This window comes from Chenopodium quinoa, unplaced genomic scaffold (genome assembly GCF_001683475.1).
Source record: "Chenopodium quinoa cultivar QQ74 unplaced genomic scaffold, ASM168347v1, whole genome shotgun sequence".
Taxonomy (NCBI): domain Eukaryota; kingdom Viridiplantae; phylum Streptophyta; class Magnoliopsida; order Caryophyllales; family Amaranthaceae; genus Chenopodium; species Chenopodium quinoa.
The window spans coordinates 3422762-3446181 of NW_018743574.1; the positions used below are offsets into that span (position 1 = coordinate 3422762).

A 23420-nucleotide genomic window follows, 5' to 3' on the forward strand; every position below is an offset into this window, starting at 1 on the left:
CTTTGTACTTTAGACTAGTCTCTTGCTAGCCCATTCAAGTTGATTAAACTAGTGTGAGATTCGAAAGTTGAGCACTTATACTTGATAGGAAGTTATTGTTGTTGGGAATTGGGATTTAGATAACATTTATTTGAGGATCTCGTACGTGCCTTGGTTGTGAAAAGAATTTGATTTTCACTAAAGTTTCCTAGAGTTGAGATCAAATTTCGAATCATTGAGCTATTTAGACCTTCTGCCATCAGAATTAATTGCTAACTTTGGTAAACTTGTTGAATTTCTTATTAAGGTTATAACCAATCTTCTTTGGTTCCCATAATTTGCAAGTTAAGTCATGTTTGTTTATGCACATAGGAAGGAGAAGTCCTAAAGAACGAAAACTCAAAATCTATTGAACTGTACAGAGCATTTGATTCCCCAAGCTAACCAATACAATATTTGTTTTTCCTCGAGTGAGGAAGCAAGACCTTGAACCTTTCTACTTGATGATAACATTAAACTTATAATCTCTACGCTTCACAGTTGTTGATATTACTTATCTTTACACTCAACATCCTAGGAAGAAAAGCTATATAGCCTAGATGCCAAGCAAATTGTTTGCAGCATCAATGTCATCCCATACAAATAGAAAAAATCGAGGGATAACCAACAACAAAAGGTGGCAGCTTGAGGGACATATCACTCCATGACTAGTTCCTTATGGCGATTGAGATCCTGGAGGTAGTTAGAGCTTGTGTAATCTTCTAAGTCACAGGCGTCCAACATAATTGATCTTTGGGAATTCGACTTTTCCTTAATCTGTTCTGCTCCATCCTCTCCCTGAAGTAGCTCTACAACCTTGATCACAATTTAAAATTAAAGGTAGTTAGTTTTACAATGGATAGAGTAATACACTAAGGGAGGATAAGTTTTGGAGAAAAGGCATTACTTCATTCATGAAAGGGCGTTTGCTTGGTGTATGATGAATGCACATGGAAGCTATTGCCATCATGCGTCTCATTTCCTCTGTATCATAATTCTCCCCCAAATTTGGGTCTGCTATTTCCTTCATGTTGCTTGAGTCAAGGAAAGGTTTTGCCTGATGGGAAAACAGAAGTTTCAGAAACCTTCAGAAAACGCTTTTGGTTTCAGGTTTAACTCTTAAGAGTGTTTAAGACTGTTGTTGAGTCAGGTAGTAAAAATCTCTGTTCCTAACTTCCTTCATTTCTTTCTAAAAAGATTAAGCATATCAACAATCTGAATACATACCCACATCACAAGGCTTTGTCGATTGGAACCAACAGCAACAGCATGACGTCCTGTTATGATTTCCAGTAATACCACGCCATATGCAAATACATCTGTTTTTTCATCAGCAATCCCATGCATGAAATACTCTGGAGCCAGATAGCTGGGAAAAATAAAGAAAGAAAGAAAGAATATTTAGAAATTAGATTAGCCTAGATCTAGTGAACTAAAAGGCGAATACACTTGCTTAAATTACATTATTTAAACTAGAGGGAGTCTATTTGCTTACCCAAATGTGCCCTCAATAGGATACACCACATGGTGAAGCCATTTTTCAGGAAGCCATTTTGCTAGCCCAAAATCAGATATCTGTGCCCAATTTTCAGCCAAAAGCAAGAATAGAAAACAAAAAACAAGTTCAATTTGTTAGGTGAAACATGAAGAAGATGAAAAGCTTTTAATCACACTTGAATATAGTTGTTTGTTGAAGATAGATGGTCACCAATGGCTCATAGTCTTCAGCAAGTAGTATATTCGAGGCTTTGATGTCTCGGTGAATTATCCGCCTCTGGCAAGTGTGATGAAGGTAACTCAATCCTTCTGCTACTCCTAGAGCTACCTTGAGCCTTGTTGTCCAATCCAAACCTCCTAATGATCCTGCATTTTTTGGGGTTTTCCTCTTGTTACTTTCATTTCTCACTAAGTTAATAAAGTAATGTCTGTAAAACTGTTTGACAGGTCTTGCTTCACATGTGAGGATGAAAAAGATGAACACAAAAGGCACCTTGAAGATAAGACTCAATACTGCCGTTTGGAGCAAATTTGAGGACCAAGTATAGACCACCTTCAACACTAAATCCAACAAGACTAGCAGTATTAGGATGGTCTACATGGGCAATTATTCCAAGCTCTGATAAGAAATCTGCAGTTCTCTCTTCATCTTCCGTTTCTCCCTTCTTCGTAAGCCTCTTCACAGCTACAATTGTACCATCAGGTAAACATCCCTTGTACACTTCTGCATGCCCCCCTTTCCCTAGCAACCTCCCTGCAAAAGGTTTTAGAAATATATAATTCTTCAGTAATTATGTTTATAAGTTTGATACATCTATTTCATCAATGTCTATATTCATTTTTTTGAAATAAACTGATATAGTAGACTAAGTAGAATAGGATATAATCGTTGAACTCTGTATCCAGTTTCAGTTTACAATTTTTTTTTCAGAAAGGTTTTCCATCCTCACTTCTCAACTCTTATACTATGTTAGATGGAATTCCTAATTCATATTTGAAATTGTTGTTAAAAAATCCGATATAATGTGTTCACATTCCAAATCTATCCATTTTAGCCATAATGTTCCTAACGTGATGATGGAACCTCTGTACAGTAGGTAGCAAACCAAGACAGACCCTAGAAGAGCCAGCACAGATCCAGACATCCATTAAGGACATGTATATGGTGTTACAAGTTACAACTGTTGGAGACTTGGAGGACCATTTACACGTCCCTCCATTCTTAAATATATTGTTAGGTGCGAGTGGGGTGGAGTCGAGGAGGAAATGAAGGGGAGGGTTTTAGAGTGGCCGGACCGATAAGGATTGGTCTGACTATATGTCATTGGGCGCACCTTAGTACTACCTTATACACCCATTTTAGGTTGTGCTCATCCCTTCACCAAAGTTGTATTATGTGTCAGGTAAGCCTTTTTTCTGTAGGCAAGCATATACTCCGTACTATTTTTGTCTTTAATCTTTACTAATGGGCCCTCCATCTTAACAACGTTAAACCTGCTGGTATAATAAGACATAATCTACCTATATTTATCTAACTCAAACCACACACAAACCAAAGGTTTTTCATTGCTTGATCCAAGAAACGAAAATGACTATATAATTAAATGAAATGAGAGGACTAAGTTTTTTTATTTTTTTGAAAAAATCAAATAAAAAAATCATCTAGTGGCTGACAAAAAATGAGTAAATGACTGACCCTAGTTATCAGCAAAAATGTCACGAGTTTTTCATTAAACAAAGTTTCGTGTGTCGCTTAACTTTTGTCAATGTAACAAGTTGAGTAACATAGAGGTATAGAGCTACCTATATTCCCGTAATGGTTCAATCAAAGCTTGAAAATAAGTTAAGATTAGTCATTACATGGTCCAAACGGCGAAAATGACCTGATAACTAAAACGAAATGACCCAACCTATGTTTGTCCTTATCCGCACAAACCAAACCTGTAAGTCTGAAAGGCAGATTGACCCAACCCTCTAATGATCAAGTCTATATTTATTTGTATAGTAGTTTGTGGTTGTAACAGTGTAACTTATGTAAGGGCCACGTTAAACATGAGCTTGAGATGTGTCATTTTGTACCTTTAACAAATAGCAATTGCTGGCTTGCTGCAACCTAATCCTAGAACAAGGTAGCAAAAGTAGACCGCTGTGGGTCAACTATAATAGATAGGTAGTTGACCTTTTGTTATAACTCTTTAATTAGTCTTAATGTTTGGAATGAGAATGAGGTCCATATATAGCACTTTATAAAGGATTAAAGGGTACTTGACATGGCACATGAATAATCAATAATGGACCTATATGCATAAAATCATACTGTTTTAAATTTCCCTACAAAACCAGTCAAATGGATAGGTCTTGTTTGGTAGACTATGATTTTATTTTTATTGATTGCTTGGTAAAGAGTGATTTAATGAACAGATTGTGCTCAACCCTGTAATATATAAAAAGGGAGCTTTATCGGATAAAACATGTCATGTAACTAGCTACTACAATCGGCTTGTTAAAACATAAAAACCAGCTAACGTAGCTAACTTATAGCAACCAGATAACCGCTAATTAATTACCAAACAGAGTCATAATGAGAAAATCTCAAACACGTATTGCAATCAATACACCATTTTTCTTTCTGGTTCATGAGCATTGCCAACCCATTAACCGTTACCCTGTCCTCCTTCGGTTTAATACAGTGTGGTACAGATTACTAACTACCAAAAAAAAGGGGGAGAAACAAAAAGGCATCAATGCTCTTAAATATTAGGCAGTAGTTCGGCTTAATTAGAACCTAACACCCTCTTTAAACAACCATGCTGCATTGCTGCAACCTCCATTAATACCATTTTTCCTTCTTTGACAAACGTAGGATCAGAAGCAACCCTGACATAATGACAAAATACTGTGCTAGAGCATGCTTATAGCCTTATACTACTATCTTCATTGCAAAATAATAAACCATAATTTATTCTGTTTTATTGGTAGGTCAAAGATCATTAATTGTATTCATGTACACTGTACAGTACTACCATATGTTAAATTAATATGCATTCAAGTACCTAAAGTTTATGTTTGTATAAAATTTACTCTACCTTAAGTTGTCGTACAGTTCTTATTTCTCCCATAAACACATATCTTGCTGTCCTGCCCTAGTATAACTAACGTTTTCCGGCCCTTCTTTTTTGACTTGTGGTGGTTGTTATCGGGTGGAGGTTGGATTAATTGTAACTCTTAATACTTTCTCTGTGTGAGTAAATGTTATAACGACAAAAGAAAAAACTTAAGTAATAAGATCGAGTTAAATAAAAATGATACGGTGTATCTCATAGAATTATATCGATCTTATACTATTGATTTTACTTTGTTATACTATTAAGGTTTGATCTCAAATTAAATGTTGATATTTTTGTTATGATATAAAGATTATACGTAATGGTTCATAGAGACTTAAGTGTTATTTCATGTGAATGTCTTATGCTTTGTGTCTCTCCATCCCCAAGTGAAGGTGGTAATGAGCATTGATAAGCATTAATATCTAATATACTCTTAATTATTCCATTAAGTATGAGTACATGTACGAGTGTCACATTATGCCACCATGTGTATGCCTAGGTCAGCCAAAGTATCCATTTGAAGCGGTCTATTTTGCCGACAAGATCGTACTTACGTACAAGGCATTGCCAACCTACTAGGGTTACCCTTGATTTCCCTACACAAGGCCAATCATCCCTCACCACTCGCGCACAACCACGTACTATACGAGTAATCTATACAAACCCATAATTACACACCATTTATTCATTTAACATTAAGGTTTGTAAGAGCATTCGACCCAAGGTACTAGTTTTAGCTTATGAAGAAAACCCCTAGAGTCGAAGACCTAGGAAGACAATGAAGTTGTAGAACCATACATCTTTTGTACTCCATACTATACACGAATTTATTGGTAATAACTTGATTTGAAATTTCTACTAATACGAGCTTTCAAGTCCTTTTCCCTACGCCACTGTCAATGAAGCCGGCCTAAAATTGACAATTTTTCAGGCGGCTTTTATTTTTTTGGTCCCGTAGTCTGCTGGTCAAAGTAAATTACGCACTTAATTTTAACTTATTTCAACCTAAATCACTAATTAGGCGCATAAACACACTGCAAGTCACAACTTCCCCTCTATATGGACTGAAACCAAAACCACTAATTAGCCGCACACCATTACGTAAACATACTCAGTTTACTAACTTCTACAAACTTAAATTACTCGAATTCGGCAAATACTATATTCTTCTAATATTATACTTTCTTCGTCCCAGAATACTTGGATGTTGACCTTTTTCACTATTAATGTATTAGGTTTGACTATAACTTTAAACTAACATAATAAAAACATTTTATCATAAAAAATATGTTGTTAGATAGGTATTAATATAAAATTTTATAATACTTTTCATTAATATTTAATCACATATAAATAAAGTCAAAATAGTATATCGGCATGTATGTAAAGTTGACTGTATCAATTATTATGGAGTAATAAGCTATCCATGGTGTAAGTGTACAACCGATTGTATCATGCTCTAATCAAATTTTTTTTTTTTTTATTCTCTATTCATTTAGAGTTATCCCAAATAAGCACGAGAATAGCCTTAATTGTATACAATAGAAATTGTCTGGCAACATGCTCTACAAAGCAATCCTCATCCTCAAAAAATTAATTAATAAGTAACTTTAATCAAATAATTATACATGTTAAAAAATTATGATAAGTTATTCTTACTTTTCTTTTCAAATTTAATCTACCAACATGAGATTCTTGTTAACATACTCATAAAGATAATTTGAGCTAAGAAAAACAGAACACCAAAACTTTGCTTAATGAAGAAAATGTAAACATTGCTAAAGGTAGAGTTTTGTTTGAGTTTCATACCAGGACTAAAATGGTCTGTAGCAACAGCAAGCTCTGAATACTTAAAGTTCCTCCAAGAAGGCTTAGCTGCCGATAGAAGACCGCAATCGAAACTATCCTCGGCGCTGCGAATCCTAGCCAATTTCTTGCGCAGGCTCTTCGCAGAGAGATCATAGTTACTAAGCAAATTTATAGTAGTAGTGGACAATCTTCTAACCCCTGATTTCCTCTTCATTATGTCAAAAAATCCCTTGAATTGAATCCCATAAGTCAATGGATTGAATATTGTTGCTCCTCCTCCTTTGCCTCCACCTCCACCTCCTCCTCCGCCTCTGCTTTCGCTTTCGCTTTCGCCTTCGTCTGCCTTTTGAGGGGAAGAAGGTTTTTCTGAGGGACTGCTGCTGCTGCTGCTACTGCTGCTTTTTGGGCTGTCAGAAACAGAGGAACCATCTGAAATTGGAATATCCAGCACTCCTCTTGGAGATGCTTCGCTTGTTTTGATTCCCAGATTTTTGAATGCATCTTCTAATTCTGTTTCTGGGTTTTGTTGGGTTTTATGAATTTCATCCGCTGTAATTCATAACATAAAAATAAAATAAATTATCAGATATCAGAAATCAGAAAACAGAGCACCCCTGTTTTTCATGACAAAATTTGATTATGCAATACACGTATAAACATGCTAGATTTTGATTATACGATTGATAATATTGAAAATGGCTAATCTTATACACAAAAGATGGGAACTTTCTTACCTGAGACGGTCATTATGGGGAAGAGTTACGGGTTCCGGTATCGAAATTCTAAGAGCTCTCTTATCTGCAATGGATATAACTGAATGCAAAGAGAGCACTTAGAAATGGAGGCTTCCTTAAATTACATTCATAGAAATTTCTGGGTTTATTTGGGAGGCCTAGGAAGAGGAAGATTGAAGAAGAAGAGAAGAGGAGGAAAAAGACAGAGAGGGAAAGAAGGAAGGGAAAATGATGCAAGAGAAAAGGGTATATCTTGTAAAGGTGATTATTCTTGGGAATAACAGGGGAAGGGAGGGAAAGTAGTTTAGCTTATGATGATTTGGAATAAGTTTTGCTATATATACACTATTTTTTATATTTTTGTTTTTCCATGTTATGGGTTAGGAATTACTAATTTTTCCTCTTTTAAGGTTCACTTAATAAGATTTGGTACTTCTTTTTATTTCATGTGTTTGGTATATTATTATTATATTTTCTTGTATAATATGTTTGCTTATTGATATGGCATGACACCCAATTTGTTTTCTTATTAATTTTTCTTACATAAATCTCATTTATACTAGTCCATCTTATCTTACTGAGCCCTTTCCCTAAATAATGTTGGGAAATTATCTAATTCCCAAATTACAGCTACTCTTTTTTTTAATTCCCATTATACCGTCCACGTCAGCTAAGGAAAACAAACCGTTGTTTTTTTTCTCGGTCCAGCAACAAACCGCTACTTCAAGTAGCGGTTTTAATTTTGTAAACCGCTACTTCAAGTAGCGGTTTTCCTCAAAACACCGCTACTTGAAGTAGCGGTTTATGGGTTTGTTTTGTAAGTTTTTCTTTAAAAACAAAATATCTGTAAATCAGTCAAATTAAACCTTCAAGTACTTGAATAGTTGTATCCCCAAGTTCCATACACCTTTCATAATCGGTGCAATTTGGCGTGCAATCGGTGTTGGCAATCACAAATCCTTTGATATATCCTCGTTTCTGGTTATATTCTCACAGCAATCATTGTCGGCAAACAACCGTAGGAAGGCGTCGATGGTGGCGAAAACGGCTTCCAGCGCGAGGGATTGCTGTGTTGGAAGTTTACCTGAGGAGTATTGTTCAATTTTTTTATTTTTTTTTCTTTTTGGATGATTCTGCTGATTTACTTTACAATGGAAATGGAGAAAGTGATTTTATTAAAAAATTAATTAGTAAATACAAACCGCTACTTGAAGTAGCGGTTTCTAATATGTAAACCGCTACTTGAAGTAGCGGTTTTCAGTAGCACACCGCTACTTGAAGTAGCGGTTTTCTAATAAACCCGTTTTTTAAAAAAAATTCCCACTGAACCGGTGACGTGGACGGTATGATGGGAATTAAAAAAAAGACTAGCTGTAATTTGGGAATTAGATAATTTCCCAACATTATTTAGGGAAAGGGCTCTATCTTACTCCACATAAATAAATAAAGAATGCATTTGCATCCTATGTTATCTTTCTATACACCTTCATTGGATTTTGGTTTTACCCTTATCATAACGATCATTTAGGAACGAATGTGATTTTCTTTTTTTCCTTTTTAATGTAGACATAAGTCGCATAATCACAAATGACAATGATGTAAATGAGATTCGATTTCTAATCTTAAATACCACCTCAAATACTCAATAAGCTGAAAGACATTTATACCACTTATGGTGAAATATACTAATACTTACAATTTTTATGTAGTCATAAAAAATCATCCCAACATATTCAATCTATATAATCACTAAGATATATGTAGTACATAAAATTATTGAGATACACATAAATGATTACAAAGAATGATATCAAAAATTATTTGGCGTAATAATATATGATATCATAATAATCAAGATACCAAAACATAGTGTATCTCTTGATATCTCTAATACTAGTGTCAATCTTTATCTATGTAACTTGAACTCTTCATTTTACCTCAAGTATCCGTGTCGGACTCTTGACAGTCAGATATGGGGATGATACTTGGACATTACATTTTAGTTTAAAATCATATAAATTTTTTATAAAATAATTTAGTTAGACACTTAAACACGTAACTGTATCAGAAATGGATACTTGAATACAAGTAACACTCGTGAATAAAATATGGTGTGTTGTTTGTAATATACCTAGCATGGCATGCTTATGAGATCGATGGATATTGCGCCTTTATATGCTCGTAAATTTAGCCGCAACCAACGCTGCGCAAAAGCTAAAGACGGCAATTAACGAACCAACTAACTGATGTACACACTATCAAAGCATTATAAAGGACAATTCTAGGGAAATTGTGGAGACCCCTTTTTTGGATTGGAGCGGTGCTTAACTTTGGACTCATCTTTTGATATTTTCATGCCACAAAAAAAACGATTTATTATAGAATCTAATAAAACAGAAAATATAAGAGGTAAGTGTGTTCCATTAGACTTGTCTACGTGTCCTTTTATACGTGTTCAATTGTTCAAGAATCTTTTAATCTTTTACGGAGTACTATTGTACGGAGTTCTCCACTAGTAATTCTTTCGGGAACTAGAGCTCCTAAACTTTGATTAATTTTGATTTGGGTCTAAGTGTTTAAGGGTCTGTTCATATTTATTGAACTGGAGCTGAAATGAAGTGAAATAAATATTTTATGGGAGAAGAAAATTAGGAACTGATTGAACTGATTGGAACTGCCCTAACTTATAATTATTGTATCTACTACTGTAACTTGCATAAAAGCACATGTCATGCTCACAATAACCACAAGAATGTATAACACATACGGAGTATTTGACAACAATGAGTACTTGCATCATAGAGACACCTTAGTTGCATCATATGAAAGACACTCCTAAAGTCATAATGATGTTTTGGGCCAATTGTTAAAATAAATTATTATATTCTTAATGAATTGCAAATCATCAATCTAATACTAAGTACAAAGTAGTTAGTACCATGACGATATAATGATATATTACTAGGGAAAAAATAGACCTGAATGAGACAAATTTATAATAACTTGTTTTGAATCATTATAACTTATCGGTAATAAAAGTAAAAGTGATGCATTATAGTCTTTATAATCAAATATTGTACAATACATAATAATATGAAAAAGGGTGTTGAGACAATTTTATATAATTTTCCCTAAATTAAAAAGACTACTCATAACAACTAGAATTGAAAACCATCCTTGATAATTGTCAAGTGACTTCTATATGTACCATCAATGTGATCAGCAACGATAAGTCTTTACTCTGTTTATTTATCTATATCCTTAGACTCTAATAACAACTTTGTTAGTACATTAATTACTCTATAGCCATCAATAGAAAGAGGAAAAGAAGTGTTAAAGCCATGCATGTTGAATTAGTTGAACTTTGGAAGGTACAAAAACACATACTCCTACTTCATATCTTTACCACTAAAGGATTATGACTTGTGAGTATGACATGAACTTGTTGAACCCAAAAAGTAGGTGAACTAATCCCGTTAAAATTGCCATTGATTTGTTATTAATTTTTGCAAAGATATTGATTTTCCCAAGAGTTGAAACCAAGAACACCAACTTCACTAAAGTCACTTCATATAGAGAAGTGAGTATAACTGAATTAACGCCTCTCTAGTCTCTAAACTACAATTATCCTCATCAATGAATTTCAAGACAAAATAGTCAACAATATGTTGCAACTTTACCTTCCACTATCTATTTTAATATAATTAAAATTAAAAATTGTAACAATTTGATTTAATTAAATTTAGTTTTTTTTTTTATATTGTTACAACATCCATTTGACCAAATATTTTGGGTGATCCAAACCATGGTGGGGCAACTAATCCATGCGTGTGTTTAGAGAAATATATACTATTATGATTATTATTATGAACTCAGACAATGATGAAAAGGGTGGGTTAGATTAATTAGAGGGGGGTTTATTAATTAATTAAGTGATTAGTGGGTTGGTTTAGGTTGTGGATGAAGATAGATTTTCAGCTCTGGTCATCTGTTTTTCACCAATTAATGAATAAAAATGTTAACAAGGCTTAAGATGGTAACCAGTATCCCTTATAATGTGGGATAGAATCAAATAAGAAATACCTTGAGGATTATCAACTTGAATTGGGCTACTTTGCTTACAAGTATATATAAGTTGTACGTACTTTAACAATTGTGTCTATAAGAAGTGTGAATTAACCACTATAGTAAGCATCATTTTTGCTTTCATCAAGCTTACACAACTTCATATGCATTCCATTGAATAATCTTTGAAATTCATTTAGTATTATAAATTGCATCTAGATAGAAGGATAGAGAGATTGTTGAAGAATAAACCTCTCAAGTGACACTACATGTAAGTGTCCCACATTGGTTAAAGACGAGAGAATTAAACACTTTATAAGGCTAAGGGGCTACTCCTCCTATTGCCATATGGTTTTGGGATGGAACATTTTTTTATCTTATGAAGTGGACTCTCTCTCTCTCTCTTGGTTTGCGGGCGCGGCCCAGACCCGCGTTTAATAGAGATGCTACCAAATTACTAGTATTATGATTGGTTATTTTGATCAAATTACAATTTTTACGTGGTTCATGTTTTATATGTGGGTTGGGTACTAGAAAGTTGAGGGAATATCCACATTTAAGCATCTATGTTTGGTAAGATTCGAACCATAAGCCAATGAAGCTAAATTTTGCTAGATGCTTTTTAAATCTTTACCATTAGACGAAACATTGTTTTGTATGTCAAGTGTTTATTCTAGTGATAAAAATGTTTTTTTTTTTTTTGTGAAAATTATAAACGGATCTCAAACTGCTGTAATTACGTAGTACTCCATAGTATGTGTTGAAGGTGATTAATATTTTAGGTGCAAGGTAAAATACATAATGATATGCAAATTAATTTAAGTTCTATAGATTTCATAGCTTGATAAATTAATTAAATTATGATAATTGTGCAACAAGTTTGATGTGCATGTTAATCCCGTTCTAATTTATTAATAAACAAAAGTAGCATTTCAACCAAAATTACAAGTAACCATTAAATATCGACTTCTTCCTTACAAATTACAATAAAACTTACTATATTAAACTAATTAATTAACATGTGTACCATAGCTTAAAAAAAAAAAAAAAAAAAAAAAAAAAGAAAGAAAGAAAGAAAGGGAGGGAAAAAATTGAATTCTCTTAAAAAGTATTGCTACTATAGTACTATAAACTTAGAGCATCTTCTCTTCACCTTATTTTCACTTCATTCCAAATCCAATCAATTCAGTTTAGTTTATTAGTTTTTTTTTTTTTTACTAGACAATTTAATTCTTAATGTCCTTCTCTTATAAAATATTCCGTTCAGCTCACTTCAGTAAATCAAAACAGGCCCTTATACTATCCATTATTATTGTCTATATTATTATTCTAACTCATGTTAATAAGATAATATGTATTTCAAGTAAAGCTTTGTTCAGCGGTAGTGTTTGAGGCAGTGGTTAATAATATAGTGTTGAAAATTATTGGGAAGAGGTTAAAGTATTTGGCAAGATAATGGTTCCAGTAGCGGTTAGTGGTATTGATAGCGTTTGAGTAGTTTTTCTCAAATATTGAATATAACAGTGTTTCAGTCTTCAAACATAGCTGATAACATTTGTAAAAGTTTGTTTACTTTATAAACAATATGTATGGGTTTTATATATTTTAGAATTTCAACTACTATTTTACCAAACACTCATATTATCATAGAGTCAATCATGAGTTGGGTCGAGCAGGATTGGACTTTGGCTTAAAAAAAAAAGGTGGCCCTATTTTGAGCCTAAAAAATCATGCCCAAACTCGATATTTTGGACCAAAGATAGCAGGCTTTTTTGGACCAAAATCAAGTAGGGCTAATTTTTATCTAAATATGTATGGGCTGCTCAATACTTAAATTTTTTAATAAAAAAAAAGGTCAACCTGAGCATCTACTGAAACCTTACTTTTTCTTTTAGGCTGGACCAACTTTGATCAGGTCTACTTAATTGTTACTTTAATTTGATAGTTGATATCTACACACCCACTACTAATTGATAGTTATTCGCTAACTGATCACTAAAAGCTAGCCGCTACCGGCCTAACGCTAGTTTTGCATAACACAACTTAAATTAGAATTCAATGAATTTCATAATGCTACTAATGGTTCTTCATTACTTAGCCTTTCTAATTTATAACCAAATATTAAAAAAAAAGAGCTTAATTACACCAATCGTGTGATTTGCCAAAAAGTTCTAAATTTAAACCATTTATAAAATTCACGAGTAATGTTTATAGGTAGCTCTTAATATATCAATACAGTTTTTTTTATACCTATTTGAAAAACTTTTGTGCACCACCGATTTATTTGCAATTATATTAGTGTATGCTGTATATGGAACAAATATAGGGTAATTATTAGCCAATTTGAAGTAACTTTAAGCTAATTACGAGTAACTAAACTATCTTGCTATGAGGATAACTAGTCAAGTGTTGTAGTCTTTCTTTCTTTCTTTTTTTTTTTATAATTTTTTTTATTGAGAAAGTAAATTCTAGTATAAATAGGCTTGAGATAAGATTTTAGTATAAGGCATTTGCATAAGATTTATAGTAATTTTTACTTTTAACTTTACATTCAATGTACATTAACTACATGTGCCGATTTCGATGTTTGGTTCGAGTTTGATAAATTCTAATCGGCTTTATTCTAAATTATAATCATATTAAATTACCGTGTCTAGTTAAAATTTAAAATTTGAATTTTTTTTCTTTCCAAGTCAATTACAGATCAAGTCGTTTTGTAACACCTCTAACGTCCATAACCTTACAATATCAATTGCAAGTTGCAACTATGTCCCAGAAGAATTAACACAAAGTTTGCTTAAAAAAAACTTTCAACAAATTCTGATGTTCTCCACTCTCCATTGACTGCAGTCTTTGTAACCAGTGAACAATAACTAAATCAGAAGACACAGAAGAAAGAAGAAAGAAGAAAGAAGAAAGAAGAAAGAAAGAAGAGAGAGAATGTCAATTCTGGGCGACGATGGAAAAGGCTACGATCTAGCTAGAAAGCTCGAAAGCTCTGGGATATGGCGGACATGGCTTGGCGATTCTCTATACTCAACTTTCGTCCACTTTCTCTCTTCTCCTTCTTCTTGGGATGCTTTCATGACTTCCCACGACTCTAAGTCAAAGTCTAAGTCTCACATTCAACTTCAGCTTCGTGTTCGCGCTCTTCTCTTTGATAAAGCCGCTTTCTCTCTCTTCCTTCCTTCCAATGTTTCTCTCCCTTCTTCTTCTTCTTCGTCTTCTCTTGTTTCTCTTCTCAATCCCAATTGTAAGTTCTTATTTAATTTAATTTAATTCCCCCAATTTTTGACCTAATTTGTTTGATTGGATTGGAGTTGATTTTTGTTTTTAATTTATGGAAGATTTGCAACTGCATGCTGATGATGTTTATTTCACCCTGGAGGATGGTGTTCCTCAGCGAGATTCTAAGGTTTGTGTTATTTGTTCAGATTGATTTCTCGAATTGGAATTGTTGATTAGTTGAACTGGATTTGATTGTGATTAAATGCCAATTGTTTCAGTGAATTTGTATATGTTTAGGGTTTCGAGTAATAATGCTGATTTGTATGAATTGACTAGGGTTTATATTGATTTTAATAAATTCATGTGTATATGCGATATGATTTGGGGGTTTTGTTGGGATTATATAAATGTGGCTGCTAATTTCCTTTTAGGGGTAAAAGTTTGCATCTTTCTATGTGGCTGCTAATTTCCTTTTAGGGGAATAAGTTTGCATCTTTCTCTTGTTCTGTTCTTGCGAATCGCGGTAACACATGCGTAGAATTTTTTAAGTCCTCCATTCGCTTTTTAGTTTTGTAGCATGCCATACATTTTTTATGAAGCAATTTAAATTGAGCTTACAATGGTCAGTTTAATAGGAGTGATCACTCTGTTGTTGACGTATGTAAGCATTCTTTACTGTGATCTGTGTAGGTTCAACCCCAGAGATTCAGACAGGAAGATTTTCCGGACACATGGTATCATCAATTTATTGAGAATTACAGGATGAGCAAGCCATACACTCTATCATTTCCGAATCAAGAACTTGAGAGACGTAATCCGAGTGAAATGTCGAATTACCTGAAAATTACGGAAAGGCATAAGAGGAGGAGAATAGTGTTCAAGGAGGATGAAAGCAGAGGATTTGGAAATTCTGAGAATAGTATGCAACCTAATGCAATTTTGGATGAAGATAAGTCTGGTAGTGACAGCACTTATTTCTTTCCAGAAACAATGTTTACGATGAATTGCGTACCTGATAGTGCAGTTGCACCTAGCACATCAAGTGATGATAAGCAGAAAGTGGAATTTTTTGGTGTTCTTGATAAATTGCCTCAAGTGACAACCAAGAGTTCTATTATGCTTGAAAGGCTTGGTATCAGGCCTGAGTATCTAGAACAGGGGTCTGGTCAAGCCCGTACAAAAGTTCGGTCGGATGGCAGCAGAAGACAGTTGGGTCATGAACAAGCAATGCAGATATCTAAGAGGGCGGTTGCCGGTGTTTTAACAAAGGCGGGATTTGAAGGTGCCTCTGAAATTCCGGTTCGGGTCTTATCCCAGTTTCTCAGCTGCCATATTTCTAAATTAGGTAGCATATTGAAAGTCCTTGCCGATAGTTACAAAAAGCAGTGTTCAGCAATGGAACTGCTTAGAATGTTCCTCCACGTAACAGGAAATAGGTGAGCATAGGAAATATTGTGCAGAAAATATATTGTACATGTTTTTAAATATGATTCTTGTTAGCTCTCTCTCTCTCCTTTTCCTGGACTTGAGAATACCTTCTGGCACTGTATTTCAGGATTCATTCTCTATCTCATTTTGTTGTTTGCTGATAGATGGTTGTGATTTCGTGTCATTATCCAAACATATCTTGATTTTATGAATTTTCCTGTACAGATTATTTTCTGCTCTTTTGCATGACCTCTGCATATTGGTATACATGTAAATGCTATTTGCCTTTTATCCTGCAGTAACCTTGGCAGTTTGGCCGAATATGTGAAGGATACTAGGAACGTTGCACAGCAAACTCCACAGCAAGTACAGGGCATGCAGTCTCAGCTTCCCTCGCCGCAGCAGAATACACTTCAGCTCTCTCAACAGGTATGCTGTTTACATTTGTATTCTGTGAGGTACGCCTGCTAGTTGCTTGGAAATGCCTTGTTTTGTCCATTGGCAAATACATGGATACCAAAGAAATATTCTGTTTTACATTGTCCATGAGTATCACAGTTAACAGTTAAATTTGAACACCCCCCCCCCCCCCCCCCACACACACACACTCAATAAAAGAAAAGGATTTTAGGGTAAAACAAATCTATATAAGATGATTGTGTGGTCAAATAAAAGCTCCAAATCCTGTAATCATATTAAACTACTTAGTATTTATTTCTCTTCCAAAACATTGAAAAAAACTAGGTGTGCAGGATTCCATGTACCAGATATTTTATCACCTTTATATTGCGAGTTTTATAGAATTCCAAATAATTGGGCCTTCAAGCTTAGGACGGACTCTATACATTGGCTCTTCTCTACCAGCATTGCACTAATTAATTGTCGGGAAAACTTTGTTTCCAACTCACGGATTTAAACTATTGGTAATTGTGCAGATACCCCAACAAGTAAACCCACAAATGCCTCAGATGGTTCATCCCCAGAATCTGACCTTACAGCAACAACAACTGGAGAGATTTCAACGGCGGACAGCGTCTTCTCCGCGTCCTATTATGAGCATGGAGAAAGATCGTCCCATGGTTGAGGTGAAGCTGGAGAACCCACCTGAATTACCTTTGGAGAATAATTCATTTAATGCAATGAATAGACAAGCCCAACAGATTCAATGGCGGCAGCAGCAGCAAGTTTTTCAAAGGTTCATGGGATCGTCTGGCAATCAAATGAGACAGCCAACTTCCATGCAAATACCGCAGATACCATCGCCGTAAGATATACTAGGGGTAGAGGTGGATTCTTTCTACAGGAATAATTTGATAGTTTTTTGAATTTGATTCTTTCATGCAGGAGTATGAGTATCGGGACTGTTAGGGCACCACCAGTGAAGGTAGAAGGTTTCCAAGAATTGATGGGTGGGGATTCCTCATTGAAGCAAAATCAGGATGAGAATAAGCTGACTTCACCTTCAAAATAGATGGGTTAGCTTTCACAATTCTATGCGTCTACATGAATTTTCTATGCACAATTATTCTCATAACCGGTTCACTACCCCCAACCTGCCACAACACAGTTTTTAACTGACCCTAGATGCCTCTATGTATAGTTGATGACTTGTTTCTGCTAAAAAACGGTGAGAATATCTCTGCATTGTACCACAGGAATCCACGAATATACTTAGTATTAGCATATTACACTATTTAAATACAATTACATGCTATGAAATCTCATGAGATTATCTCGATATTGAAAATTTGGGATGATGTTAGCCTTTTGGAGCTTGGTTGAACGACAGTTACTAGCTTGTGCACTAGATTTTTGGCTAGTTATTTATTGAATTAGCTGACTTCTGCACCGTGAAATTTTATTTGTTGGTTGATATTTGTAATTAACATAGCACCTCTAAAACAATGAGATAGTTGTTTGAACCCAGTTAGCTGAAGTGGTTGAACACTACCTAATCAGTTATTCTGTTTCTTGCTCTGTGTCAGTGAAGAAGGGGATACGATGGATCCTGAATTTTGTCCTAGCAAATTGACAATTGGTAATTGCTGACCAATTTGGAGGATGCAATTATTGCATGGAACATATGCTACAAGGACACAAACATCCTCAATTGGCACCTAAAGAAAAGACGAAGGATCTCAAAAAAAAAAAACAAAAAAAAAAAAAAAAAAAAAAAAGTTGCTTTTGACTAGGTTATAAACATAGATATCATCGGCTTACTCAAGGATTACACTAGGTCTCAGGTATGGATCTGTTATTGTAAAGGTACTTCTCGAAATTCTTCGTATAATGTTGCTGCAAGCTTTTATCCGAAACCATTCTGCTCAATTTTTTTGCCTCAGCTCTGTAGATCTTACCAAGTATGTCCCCAAACACCATCTTCAGTGATTGTGCTACTGAATTTTTAGTGAATGATCCATCGTCATTGTTCCTTGGTATTTCTATGCCAACATTTTTCTCTTCCATAACTCTTGCGTTTAATCCTTGGTCCAAGACAAATGGTAGCATAACTAGTGGTCTTCCAAACTGAAGTCCCTCTATTATAGAACTCCAGCCACAATGTGTCAAGAAAGCCCCCACCGAGTCGTGTGCCAATATCTGGCTTTGAGGTGCCCAATTTGTCCAAACCAAACCCTGATCTCTTGTTCGTTCTTCAAACCCATCCGGAAGCTCCAGTGGTTTATATGCTTGTTTCTGAAGTGCCCAAAAGAAGGGCAGCCTCGACAGCTCCAATCCAAGTGCCAACTCGATGATTTCGTTTTGACTGGGAGAAAACTCGCTGCCTAGGGCTACATAAACCACTGAATCATTTGTGTGTGAGTTCAGCCAACCCTTTATTGATTGCCAGGTATCATCATTTTCCCTTTTACCCTCTTCCTCTGAGATTGGAAATAAGCCTACAGGAATCACTGGCTTTCTGTGAAGCTTTTCTAGAAGTTGCAAATATTCATTTTCAAGCTCTCTGCAGCTACGTATAGCAAAGACATCACAGTCATGCACTGAAGATCCACTGCGGAACATATCTGAAACACCAGAAGCATTTTTTTTGTGTGGCACTGATGCTCTTCTTTGCTTTGTGAAACCGGTAGACAACTTTGTTGTTGAATGGAATCCACTTGAGTGGACTAGTCAGGCTTTGAGGGTTACTCCATGTTCCAGTGCCATTTTTTACCATACTTGACGATGGACCAAAAGCTGCTGAGCTCCAGCCATTCATTAAAGACAGGAAAACTTTGCGGACACCCAGTCTATCAGCAATTGGAGGCAGCCAATAGCTTGGGAAGTCATAGATGATCCAATCAATTGGAGAAGCAGCTTCCAGAAACCTAGCCATCGGTTCACTTAGACCGTCATAGGCTTTCTTGAGTAACTCAGCATCATCAAAGGGCACGTCTGAGGTTGCTTCAACATTTTGGGGCAGCTTTTCAACTCTTGGTAGTGGAAGAGGGACTAGCTCAATAAAGGGGACCAATTTCTGGGGTATATTTGGAGAGAGGCGCTCAAGATTTCGTGGAGCAGACACATAAGATGTGCGATGTCCCTTTGTAGCCAAGTGCTTTGAGAGCTCTAGGAATGGTATCATGTGGCCAAATGCTAGCCATGGGAACGCTACTATGTGAAGCTATTTCCTTTTATCCATGGCTCCTGCGATACTTTGAGAAAAAAGAGGGGCAAATAACAGATTACTGAAGCAATGGGAGATCACAACTTTGTGGATATGCTTTGCCGCTGAATTTCTTTGGTTTTTCTATCAAGGGACACCTGTTTAGATGAGTATGCATGTAACATCTCGTAGATATATATGAATTACTATATAGAAAGTTTATCTGCAGTTCTACATTTGTATGATAAAAAATTAAGAATCTGGGAACCTAAAATCAACGTCCTAGGTATTGTTGTCTGACATCTCTGTTATAGCTTATCTAGTTTTATACTGCCATATGTAGTTCATATATACTAAAGAGTAGAACAAATTACAGGTGTTTAAGTACATATACATGTGACAGCAACAACTGAGCTGCATTCTGAAAGAGTAGACCTATCCAGCCATCATGCCTTGGTCTGTTATGCACTTCCAACTTAACGACATGATGGCAGTGCAATTATGAGCGTCTTTGATCACTACATTCTTCTTTGTGAATCTAACATTCTAACCAGCTTCATCCTTGAGCATAGGCCCAAAGACGGCTTCTATCTATTGACCTATCTTTGCAGTCCTTTAATATTTTGATCCTGGTTTTCTGAATTCATCACTCAATCCAAAAGAAACGGTATAATAGTTAGTGGCCTTTTAGCCCTCTATAACAGGACTCTAACCATGAGTGACGAGCCAATTAAGGGTCAATATCTTGAATGCTGAGGAGTCAAACTTTTCTATATCAGCCCGTGATCTCTTGTACATCGTTTTTTTTTTTTTAATAATTTTGAAATACCTAATCGGCTAATGGTAGCTGTTAAGTACATGTATAATAATTGACAAATATTTATCTCTTAATTACCTCACAATGTATAAAACTAGTTCAAAAAATTTACACTTCCATGAACACAGCACAATGAGTTAGCCTAGTTTTAGATTAACTACAAACCCAAAAAATCCTAAATAAATAAATAAAATAAAACGGTAATCCTAGATTTGTTCTTCATTTTTGTCCCAAAACCTGCCAAAAATGGATCAAGAGTCGAACGATGGGTTGTCTGACTTTCATGACCAGTTTATGGAAGATGATGTTGTGGCTTCATCCATACTCACATCTGATGACAATTGGGCAAAAGACTTGGTTAGAAAAGAGGGAGGGGAGTTATCAGATAAATGTGTACACGAAACAAATGTGGACCTGAAAAGAAACGGAAATTGATATAAATATACTTCATTAACCACAACAAAAACAAATGAAATTAATATTTCTAAAAGTTTTAATCATTATTTTTTTTTAAAAAATAGAATAAATAAAAATCTTTTAGAATAAATTGCGTAAAACTTATTCGTCAATTAACAGATCATAAAGTTTTATATGTGGCTGGCCGCATACGTGCGGCCAGCCACATTTTTTTAATTTTTTTTTTTATATTTTCTCCCTCCTCTCTCTCTCTCTAACCATCAATGGCCGAGCTAGGTCTTCCGTCGCCGTCGTGTTCGTCATCTCCGTCCAGATCTCTTCGAAGCTCCAAGCCAGATCGTCGTCGTCGTCGAATCCAGATCGTCGTCGTCGTCTTCATATTTGCCGGCGAAATCAGCCAAAGACCTCCACCTCCGTTGTCGTCCTGTTAATTGATTGCTGGTGGAGTCGATGCAAAATCTCAGTTAATTGCTCTTATCTATTGTAAATTGATTCATTCTACTGAATTTTGTTAATTGATTTTGATTCGGTAATTTATTTATTGATCTTATATATACTGTGCTCGTTTTAATTTGTTGAAAAATTTTGATGCTCATTTTTCCAGAATTTTCATTTTTTAGCTGCTTTTCGTACTAGATGTTTGAATTTGAGTCCTAGAGGGCTCGATCCTCCCTTTTCATTATAAATTTGCATTGTTTTATGCAAATTTGATTTAAATTGATACTTTGAAAGTTTCGTTATTTTGGTTTGTTTTGGATGAATTGGATATTTACTTAAGGGGTTACCAGGTCGGCGTTACTTAAGTGGTTTCCAAATGAGTTACATGGGTTACTTGAGAGGTTACTTGGGAATACTTAAGTGGGGTTATTTAAGAGGTTACTTGGAGGGTTACTAGAAGGGTTACTAAAGTGGAAGTGGGGTTACTTGAGGGGTTACCAAAAGGGTTACTTAAATGGGGTTACTTGAGGGGTTATTAGAGGGGTTACTTTAGGGATTACTTTAGGGGCTACTAATGGGGCACCCTACCGCACCGTGCAGCTGGCCGCACCAGAAACGCACTGTTAACAAATTACGTATATATATTCTAAATATATATACTAGAAAGCCCGCGCGATGCAACTTTAATTATTTAATTTATTGTATTTAATAATTTCAGACAAAATTACTAAAGTTTAATTTTATTTTTTTTATTCATTGTAATTGAATTTGTTAAATTTAAATAAATTGTAAATATGATATTTCATCCGTTACCTAAAATCTTTGATGTGAATAGGTAAATTTTTAATTTTTAATATATTAAATCCTAAATCATTATTGGTTGTTTTTGAAATATTAGAAAAAATAAAATTGATATAAATTAAATATGTACATTTATAAAATAAATCAATATATTTACGAATAAATGAAAAATTGTTGTGAAATTGATAAAATAAAAAAAGTATTTTTTTTGGATATTTATCTTTTCTTATATTTTTTTTTATTTCTTATACTTGTAGTATTGATTTAATAAATGTATCTTTTTCCAATTTTTTTACTTTATTTGTTTCCATTAAAATAATTTATTTAGTGGATTATAATCTACGTGGCATTTAACTTTAGATATATCAAATATAATTCGTTACTTTTATCTAGGTGACGATATAATTTTTTAATTTAAAAATAAATTACAAATCTTTTTTGTTATGTGGTGCACCGAATGCTCTAAAAAAATGCATACTTTATTTATATATATTAAATTTGATTATAAATATATAATATTGATGACAAATATTATCTTAGAAACACCAAACAAGTCAAACTTTTAACAGGCTAAATTCAATTTAGGAACTTTTGAGACTAAATTTAAGGACTAGTCTTTTATCATTTTGATATGATTTTTCTTAATGAAACATTTGGCATGAGGAATTTCATTAAGGAACATAAAAAAAATAAAAAATGAGATAATGATAGAGAAATAGTAGGTGAGAATGTGAGATAAGATCAAGAATGGAGTTTCCTATTGTTTTATTTGATTGGAATTTGATTCAGTTTAGTTCAGCTCAGCTCCTAATTTCCTTCTCTTGTAAAATATTCATTTCAGTTCAGCTCAGTTCAATTCAGTTCAATTCAGCCGAGTTCAGTCAATGAGAACAGGCCATTATTCTTATCTTTATCCTCTCTCCTCCTCCTTTTCCATTAAGGATGTAAAATGTGTTTTAGACAAATTTAGAATAGAATAAAGTTAATAATTTGGCTTGATTATTATTCATTAAAAAGTATTTATACAAGATATATTCACTAAATAATATGTGAAAAATAATTCACACATATTTTACTTCAACACTTTTACACTTATACCAGCTGTACCACTGCGTGAATTCCTTATTATAATTTTGGAGGGATAATGTGTGTGCGTGTTTTTTTTTTTATTATTTTTTTATTTTTATATATATATATTTTTTATTTAAAAAAAAAATCCATATCTCCTTTATTATCCCCTCCTATCTAAAATAACAAAGTTATTTTCAATCCCTACCCTTTATTAAACAAGCTATATAGTCAACTAGTCAAGCGATAGGAATTCCATTTTTCTATAACGAGAACTTAATAGAAATTTTCAAATAAGGAATTTAAAATGGCTTTGGACGTATAAAACGTAACTAACACGATTTACTTCCCTAGAATCGTTATTATTCGAAATTGACATTACCAAGGAA

The 23420-nt window shown here is 34.4% G+C and overlaps 2 protein-coding genes and 1 pseudogene across 3 annotated transcripts; 1 reads left to right on the forward strand and 2 right to left on the reverse strand.

The window, feature by feature from the left end:
• Positions 1 to 364: 364 nt before the first annotated feature.
• Positions 365 to 7804, reverse strand: LOC110682094 (receptor-like cytosolic serine/threonine-protein kinase RBK1). Its single transcript, XM_021858333.1, has 8 exons — positions 7166 to 7804; positions 6432 to 6980; positions 2009 to 2269; positions 1727 to 1881; positions 1514 to 1593; positions 1246 to 1387; positions 926 to 1075; positions 365 to 834 (listed from the first exon to the last, which is right to left on the reverse strand). The coding sequence occupies exons 1-8, from the start codon at positions 7176 to 7178 to the stop codon at positions 676 to 678; spliced, it is 1509 nt and encodes a 502-aa protein (XP_021714025.1). The 5' UTR covers positions 7179 to 7804; the 3' UTR covers positions 365 to 675.
• LOC110682093 lies at positions 2131 to 19820 on the forward strand. Of its 2 annotated transcripts, XR_002503376.1 has the most exons (9): positions 2131 to 2218; positions 14081 to 14483; positions 14578 to 14645; positions 15149 to 15894; positions 16186 to 16315; positions 16822 to 17150; positions 17231 to 17361; positions 17872 to 18734; positions 18855 to 19820. XR_002503376.1 is itself a non-coding variant. In XM_021858332.1 (8 exons), the coding sequence occupies exons 2-7, from the start codon at positions 14171 to 14173 to the stop codon at positions 17355 to 17357; spliced, it is 1713 nt and encodes a 570-aa protein (XP_021714024.1). In that variant the 5' UTR covers positions 2131 to 2218; positions 14081 to 14170; the 3' UTR covers positions 17358 to 17361; positions 17872 to 19820. The 2 variants fall into 2 exon arrangements, 1 of the variants encoding a protein (XP_021714024.1); XM_021858332.1 differs by having other exon boundaries at positions 17872 to 19820.
• On the reverse strand, positions 18119 to 19526 carry LOC110681783 (annotated as a pseudogene).
• Positions 19821 to 23420: the final 3600 nt, after the last annotated feature.